At 60.9% G+C, this 7,774-nt stretch overlaps 1 protein-coding gene across 1 annotated transcript; it reads right to left on the bottom strand.

The window, feature by feature from the left end:
- Positions 1-2,268: 2,268 nt before the first annotated feature.
- TLX1 (T cell leukemia homeobox 1) lies at positions 2,269-7,541 on the bottom strand. The gene is made up of 3 exons (XM_004579944.3): positions 6,703-7,541; positions 4,627-4,828; positions 2,269-2,491 (listed from the first exon to the last, which is right to left on the bottom strand). The coding sequence occupies exons 1-3, from the start codon at positions 7,295-7,297 to the stop codon at positions 2,269-2,271; spliced, it is 1,020 nt and encodes a 339-aa protein (XP_004580001.2). The 5' UTR covers positions 7,298-7,541.
- Between the last annotated feature and the right edge of the window lie 233 nt (positions 7,542-7,774).

The raw sequence follows: 7,774 nt of genomic DNA, 5'->3' as shown, positions 1-7,774 counted from the left end.
CAGCACCAGCTTGTCGGAGTGGGGCCCAAATGGCTAATAGGAATGAGCACGAGCAGGGAGGCTGGCCAAGCCCTTTGCATCCAGAACCTTTCTTTCTCACCGAGATCTATTCCAAGGAGGCTGCAGGTGAAAGGGTGGATCAACTTCCCTACCCCCACCCCACCCCCACCCCCCAACACACACCTGACACATTTCCCCTGCAGCTTCCTTTGTCCCTGTTTTGCAATCACAATGGCTACCCTGGCTACCAGCTACCGGGCCAGGGCAGAGTAGTAATCCAGTGGCTCTCAGTTTTGGTAGTTGCCCTTACCTGCTGTGGAGATGTACAGGGCTCTTGCAGAACTGTGCCTGCCCAGCACCCACCAGCTGCAAAATTGTTGCACTCTCCTATCCCAAGAAAAGTCTCCAAATCCCCCAATTCCCCATCTACTTCAGCTCACTGTGCCAGGACAGTAAGTTAACCCTTCCACCATCCAGTTTTCTTCCAGAAAAGCCCGCCCAGGTCAGTTTGTTCACTTGCAATTGGACTGGCAGGTTGGGGACTGGATATTATGGATTCTGAGTGGGTACCTTGGCTACTTTTCTGGCTAGATGGGGCGGGGGTCTCCCTATGGGTTCCTAAGAAGTCATTTTCCAGATCCCTTCCGGGGCCAGGCTAGAGCCCGCAGACTGGAAATCCCAGTCTCCAGAAAGGGCGGGAGAAGACCAGGTCCCTGACTCCTGTTTCAGTGTGTCCCAGTGCCTGCAGCTCCCCAGCAGATGCTGGTCCTTCCAGCAAACACACACACACACACACACACACACACACACACACACACGGCTCGCCAATCCACGTGTACCTGACCACCCCTGAGGAGGTCTCCCCTGTGATCTACACCCCCCTTGCACTCACTCCCTCACTTACACACTGTCCCAGGCAAGCATGTGTTGCCCACACAACTCACGATTTCATCTCACATACAATCAGAACATTAAGCATGATACAGACATACAATGCAAAAGCACCACAAAAAATGAATTCACACTCAAATAACACAGTTCACACTCCCCAAAAATGAATGAACACACAATTACACACAGTCACACTCACACATGGTTTGCTACGATAAGCCTGCATGTGCCATGATAGTTTCGGTTTGAAACTTAAGCAGAAACAAGCATTTACATGCAAGCAATGCAAACGCTAAATTACAAACATTCAGGCAGAGGAACCAGCTGATGGCCCACACATTCACAATTTTACACAATTGCACACCCAAAGATAAGTTCTCTGCAGCACTGGCTGTGCCAGCAACACCTGGTTCTCCTGCCTCCCTCCTATCTTTCTCTCCAGCGCCCCTCCTCAGGGTCGAACACCAGCAGCTGCCTCCTCAGTTTGCACCAAACGCAAAGAGCTGGGAGACTCGGGCTCAGCGAGGAGCAGCAGCCCAACTCCAGATCCGGAGGGCTTTATTATTTTTTCCACATAAATTACACAAGCACTTTATAAAATGGTTACACAGAAAACACTTTGTAAGTGTGTCACTTAAAACTCCCCACCGCACTCCAAACAGAATCTGGGGAAATGGTCTGAGCCTGGGTGAAACTCAGGCTGTGTGTACCTGGGGGCGGTTAGGAACCTAGAGAGGTTGCATGAAGCTGTTGCGCGTGGGCTGGTGTCACGGGGCCACCTAGCTTTGTATGTGGGTGGGGGCACTATGCCGTTCAAAATGAGTCTTGGTCACCCCTGGCCCATGTCTGAGGGTGAGGGTCAAAGTGTGAATGCTCTGACCCTGTGTGTGCCACTCTGTGCTGTGGGTGGCTCGTGGGTCCCTGTGTGTGGGCTCTGGAGTGCCATCAGGAGGGACAATGACATCACCTCTGTGTGATGAGGAGTGGGACTTGAGGGGGACTCCCAGGGCACTTAACAGATGGCGGTGCTGGGATCCCCAAAAGCTCTTTCTCATAATTCCCCTTCCCTAGCCTTTCTGTTCCATGTTAAAAAGAAAAAAACGGAATAAAATGAAATAGACAACTGGGAGGACTTAGAACAATTCCAGTGGGCATGGGGATCCCATCCGCATCGGTTTCTGGGATGGGCCCTCTCTTGTCTTTCCTTCCATGGAAGGGAGCACAGAGGCCAACGCAGGCTGGAGTTCAGGGAAACCCGGCAGGGACGTGGCGCTCCCGCTGTGCTGTGCAGTCCAAAGCAGGGAGGGATGGGGCAAAGTCCTGACTCTGAGCCAGCCTCACCCCGGCCTGGGGGCTCCCAGGGCAGCACAGGCAGGCTCACTCGCAGGCCGACGCCACAGACGTGACGCTGGTGATCTTGGTGGAGTCATCAGACCACGGCTGCAGGTTCTGCAGGGCGAAGAGTGACGAGTTGTGCACACACAGGGGGTCGGCAGGCAGCGGCTGCGCCAGGCTCTTCTGGAAGGCCTCCTGCTGCAGCTGCAGGAGGATGCGGTTCGCCTGCTGCCTCTCAGCCTCGCGTTCCTCGGCGGTCTGTCGCCTGCCCCGGGAACAAGCTGTTATCCAATGCGAGCACCAACCCGGCTCCGACGCTTGCGCGGACTCCAGTTTAGGGCCCCGTCGATGCACTGGCGTCTACTTGGCCAAGACCTGGGAAACCTCCCTCTCCTCCCCCCCACCCCTTCCATGGATGTAGGTATGGCGAGGATCAATGGGAAAGTCTGCGAGGCCCCCAACAGCTGGCACTCCCGGACTAGGAGTATGAAGCGCACTACCACCACGCCCGGCTAAGAGGACAGCTGGTCTGGCCTGCGCCCGCAGGGAGACCAGGCGGGTCCCAGGTCCCAATAGGCCCACCCTCCCTGAGATCACAGGGCAGCCAGGCGAGGACTCAAGGCCGACCCTTCTCTGCTTCCTGCCCACCAGTCTCTCCAGACCTCCCCCGCCCCACCAGCCTTGGGCCCCCAAGGGCTCCCACCGGACCGCAGGCTGTCTCCGAGGCGGTCCTGGGAGGCGATGACTCACTCCGTTTAATGCCGCCCCTCTGCCCTGTCAACTGAGATCAAACGTCTGTCTCTAAGGTGGACAGACCTAATGGGAGTCCCCGGGGCCTCCCGAAGCAATTTGTAGGCGATCGATGAAGCCCCGCAAAGCCTGCAGCCTGCGAGAGCCTCTTGCAGCCACGGCCGCACCGTCCTGGCTTTTCCCTCTATGAATCCTTGGGGTTCTGCCCTTCCCCTTTCTGCCTCTCCAATCGCCTGAAGCTTTTCTGTCTTTGTGTCTCGCTGTTGCTCTCATCTCTCCAACTCCCAGCCTTCTCTTTGAAATGGGGGGAGTCTAGAAAGCAAAACGGGCATCGCAGTCAAGGGCTCTTCCATTATAAATGAATTTGCCAGGTTGCCGGTTGGGCTTCTTGTCCCCCGTGCAATGGAGTTGTTGTTCCTCTTCTTTGTTTTCAGTTTTCACTTTCTGCCGGCCTGGGTCTCCCTAGACCCCCACTGCACCTTCTAGGGGACAGGGACTCCCTCCTCTGCCCCAATCTATTGCCAACAGTAGTGCCTGAAAAACACCAGTGTCACCCCTCCTCCACCACCAAGCCGGGACTCCAGAGGTCCTCCACCCCTTCTCCAGCTGCAGGAATGTGGGTGGGGGGCGGTAGCCTCTGGGGCGGGGGCCTCTGCTTCCTTTGTGGCCCTGAAGGCGGAATCCTGGGCAGATTCCTCGCCTTCGTTCAGAAAAAGAGGAAACTCCAATTCCTTCCTCCTGAGCTCAGGCCCGCCCGGCGCGGCGCCGACTGCGCCCAACTCTCTTTCTAGCTCCCTCCACCCAGGGCCTAAGCTGGAGACAAAATCCCGGCTGGGGCGGTTCGTGTGGAAGGGAGGGTTGGGGTCAGACCTGCGGGAGGGTGGAGCGAGAGAAAGACTAACTGTGTGCCGACTAAGGTTGCCAGGAGTGTGTGCGTGGAGGGGGCGCTCAGGGCAGACGGAAGAGCGAAAACCAGAAGTCAGTATTGTGCATGTGAAAAAGTGTGTAGTGCGTAGCTGTCCGTGTGTGACAGCAGCGGGAAACGGCTCTCTTTCTCACACACCCCCATCTGCTCCTAATTGATCCCCCCTGGTCTGGAGCCGCGGGAAGCCCGCCACAGCCGGTGCGGATTGATTTTTCGCCTCGCAGGCCCGAATCCAGTGGGTAGAGGCGCCTGGGGACCAGGCGGTCAGTAGGACCCAGCTCGCTGTCTGGGGCCCCAGCCACTGCCCAGAGTCCGGCTGGTGCGCAGAAACAAGGCGTGGGCCGTTCCACCTTCAGTCTTGGGCGACAGAGGCAGTGACCCTCCCCATAAAGATTAGTGTTAGTCATCAGAAAGTCCCCGGAGGATTGACTGAGCTCGAAAGTCCACCACGCGTCTAGCCAGTTTGCCCAAGTGCGCGGGACTTCAGCTGCGTATAGGTGCGCACGGAGGGCTGTCCAGGTAGAGCCCTCTGAGCCGCCACATAAATCCGAGGCTCCACAGCCCCATCGCGGCCCTGAGCTTCCATGCTCCCAGGTCCCCGCGACCCCGGTGGAAGCCCGCACTCCGCAAACCTGTGGGCAGCATTGCCTGCAGAGGCTGCCAGAGAGCGCTAAGTAACGGCAGGACCCTGCACCGCCTGCGGCCGGGTCGCCCCGCGTGCTCACCTCCACTTCGTCCTCCGGTTCTGAAACCAGGTTTTGACCTGCGCGTCGGTCATTTTAAGTGCCTTGGCCAGGGCGGCGCGCTCGGCGGAGGCCAGGTACTTCTGGCGGTGGAAGCGCTTCTCCAGCTCGCAGATCTGCAGGCGCGTGAAAGACGTGCGCGGCTTCTTCTTCTTGGGGGGTGTCCGGTTCTGATAGGGGTGACCTATACGGCGTGTTACAGTGAAGGGTGAGAGGGCCACTGGAGCGGGAGACAGACAGACGGCAGAGGCAAGCGGCAGAGCGTCAGGAGGCGTCCCAGGCCCGACACCCCGCGAGTCAGCGAGCACAGCGCAGCGGCGTGACCCCGGCATGCGTGAGGGGCCCAGAGCCAGCGGAAAGTCCTCAGCAAAGAGCTCTGGGCGGAAAATGGTTCTCTCCCGCCCGCCAGGGCGACGCAGCCACCTCCGCCAGTGCCCCAGGCTTTCCTAGCCCTAGGCCCTTGCCTGCTTCCCAGCCCTGCCCGGTCCCCCGCCCCCTCCCGCCCGATTTCCTCGGTGGAGTTGAAGGTCGCAGCAGCCTCAGACCTCAGGGCTCAGAGCAAGGTGCTCCACAGGCCCCCACCCCCACCCCCGGGCCGAACTAGTGCAGGCCCCTACCTCAGTCCCCACCCCAGCATCCACCGCACAGCGGCACACCCAGACAGAACAGGCTCAAACTAATAACATCTACACAGCCCCCCAGGCCAGCACACAAGGCACAGGGCCACACGAAGTCACAGCTGTCCACCACCGCCTCTGAACCTCCTCGGCTGGGAAATCGGCTGGCTATGGCTTCCTTTCCCTCACAGGATGGGGACCAGCGATCTCCTGCCTGGGATCCAGGCTTGTGTCAGAGCACTGTGGTCGCCTGAGTGAGGGTCCTCCTCTAAATCCACTCCACCAACAGTAGTGCCTGACGCCCCAGCACCTTCACCCTCCCCCAGCCCTCGGGGGCTACAGGGGCCTCTCTGCCTGTGCTGCTAGGAGCAGGGGTCTGGGGTACCGCAGGGGGTCCCTCAGCCCAGGGCCTCACGCCACACCTTTTTCTCTCGCCTGTGCCCCTTTGCCTCTCCCACCCGTGCGCCCTGGACTCCCTGTGGCAGTGCGCAGCGGCCTACAGCTTCCTAACTTCTCTTTCCAAGGTCCAGCTGCAGAAATTTCAGACTCAGCTTTCCGCCTAGGGTTTGGAGATTTGGACTAGACAGAAAGAGTAGGGCTGGATAGGATCTTAAGGCCAAGGGTAAGAGGCGGCAAAAAAAAAAGCAAGGCCCTGGAGAGGACTGAGTGTGGAGAGTGAGAGCGGAAGCAGGCGCGGAGGGAGCCGGGGTGGAGCCGGGAAGGAGCGTAGAGGGCGGCGGCGGCCGGTAGCCACCGAGCGCCAGTCCTCCCGCTGCCCATTGCCGCTGGATTGCTAGACAGGGCTTTATTCATGCCGAAGGTATTAGGGATGGGGTGCCAGGGAGAAGAAGCCCCTTCGGGACAGAAGGAGGAGGAGGGCACCGTCCCTGGAGGCTCTGCTCCGGGCAGCCAGGGACTTGGACGAAGGATCCAGGAAGGGTCTGCCAGCTCTGCCGCTGGACCCGGGCTGGCCCGAGCTCCGAGCCGGGGCGAGTGTATGGGGTGGGGGACGGGGGACGATTTGGAGGAACCTGTTCTTTTCTTGTGTTTGATTCTAGCGCTTGCCCGCCACCCTGAGCAGAGAGCAGCAGCCTGGACGCCAGAAGCAGTTTGTTCACACGGTTTTCCCTGGAGCTGCGAATGCTGCCCGGAGGAGGTAGTCCTGAAGCCCCCTACCCTATGCATTACTGGGCCCGGGACCGGGAGAGGGGCCGAGGGAAAGCCTCTTGGAGTAGGCTTCCTGCGGGCGCGAGTCTGGGGCCCCGGCTGGGAGACCTCTCGGAACACGGCCCTGTCTTGGATCATGGAACCAGGTGAGGAACTGCACTTGAGCAGCTGAGAGAGGAGCTGGGCGGCCGGTGCTCTTGGAACGGGCTGCCGGGAGCCATCGGGGCAGCCAGAGAGAGAGCCAGGGGCCGCGGCCAGGCGGGGCCGGACTCACCTGTGAACCTGTCCTTGGTGTATCTGCGGTTACTCTCCATCCAGGGGAAGGTGAGGCCGGTGAGGTTGTTGACGCCTGGCACGGCAGGCACAGAGGGCACGGTAGGCAAACCGGTGGCCAGGGGCTGGGGGTGGGCCACGGCTCCCGCTAGCGGCCTGTGAGCCGGCACCCGGATCACTCCTGCTGCGCTCAGCGCCCCACCGCCGCCCCCGCCGCCGCCCCCGCCACTGCCGCCGCCACCTGGACCGGGGCCGCCCGCCAAGGCCATGTTCACGTTGTAGGAGCCGGCCAGCGGGCCCATGCTGCAGGCGCCACCGCCACTGCCGCCCGCTGGGCCGCCGGAGCCGCCAGGGCCGCTGGCGCCGCCACCGTAGGCCCCCGCGCCCCCGGCCCCTGCTCCACCGGAGGAGCCCCCGCCGCCGTAAGTGTAGGCGCCTCCGACCAAACAACCAAGACCGTATTCCGCGTCCTGCAGGCGTGAAGCGGGCCCCATGCAACCGCTCTGGTCCGGGCTGTTGAGGATCTGGTCGATGCCGAAGCTGATGGGCTCCGCGTGGCCGGGGTGGAGGTGGTGTGGAGGACCCAGGTGCTCCATGCCGGTCCCTTGCCTTGGGGGCCCTGGCCCCACGGGGGGCCCGGGCGGCAGTGCTCGCTGTGCTGGGCTCCGGGGGCTGCGGAGGCAACGGTGGCTCCTGGCTGCGCGGAGACTTGGAAGCGAAGTGCGCAGAAGGACTCAAGTAGGAGGGGAGGGGAGGGAGAGAGGGGGCGCCGTATTCTTTCCCTCTCCGGCTTCTCCTTCCCCTCTCCGGCTGCTTGCTGGTTGTTGACTCTGGGACATCAATCACCGGGCGAAAAAGCCCGGTGCACGCGAGCCTCGCCGCTTCGGCCGGGTCTCTCCATTGGCTGTGCGCAGCGAGGAGCGGGGTGAATGACAGCGTGGGGGAGGGAGGAGGGGAAGAGCGAGGCCAGGAGCCGAGACAGATGCAGGAGCCAGAGATCGAGGGACGCAGACCGAGGCTCGGAGTAGCTCGCGGAAGGGAGAGACAGGCGCTTAAAGGGCAAAAGCAAAGTG

Source organism: Ochotona princeps, chromosome 13 (assembly GCF_030435755.1).
Source record: "Ochotona princeps isolate mOchPri1 chromosome 13, mOchPri1.hap1, whole genome shotgun sequence".
NCBI classification, from domain to species: domain Eukaryota; kingdom Metazoa; phylum Chordata; class Mammalia; order Lagomorpha; family Ochotonidae; genus Ochotona; species Ochotona princeps.
The sequence above is the reverse complement of the archived record's forward strand: the minus strand, read 5'-3'. Positions and strand labels throughout refer to the sequence as shown.

What these genes read in the sequence shown, in the direction of transcription:
- TLX1 (XM_004579944.3), bottom strand. Translation starts at nt 7,297, where the DNA reads ATGGAGCACCTGGGTCCTCCACACCACCTCCACCCCGGCCACGCGGAG. An exon ending in CACCAAGGACAGGTTCACAG is followed by an intron (nt 4,829 to 6,702) that starts GTGAGTCCGGCC and finishes CACGCCGTATAG; the next exon opens with GTCACCCCTATCAGAACCGG. An exon ending in AACCGGAGGACGAAGTGGAG is followed by an intron (nt 2,492 to 4,626) that starts GTGAGCACGCGG and finishes TTCCCGGGGCAG; the next exon opens with GCGACAGACCGCCGAGGAAC.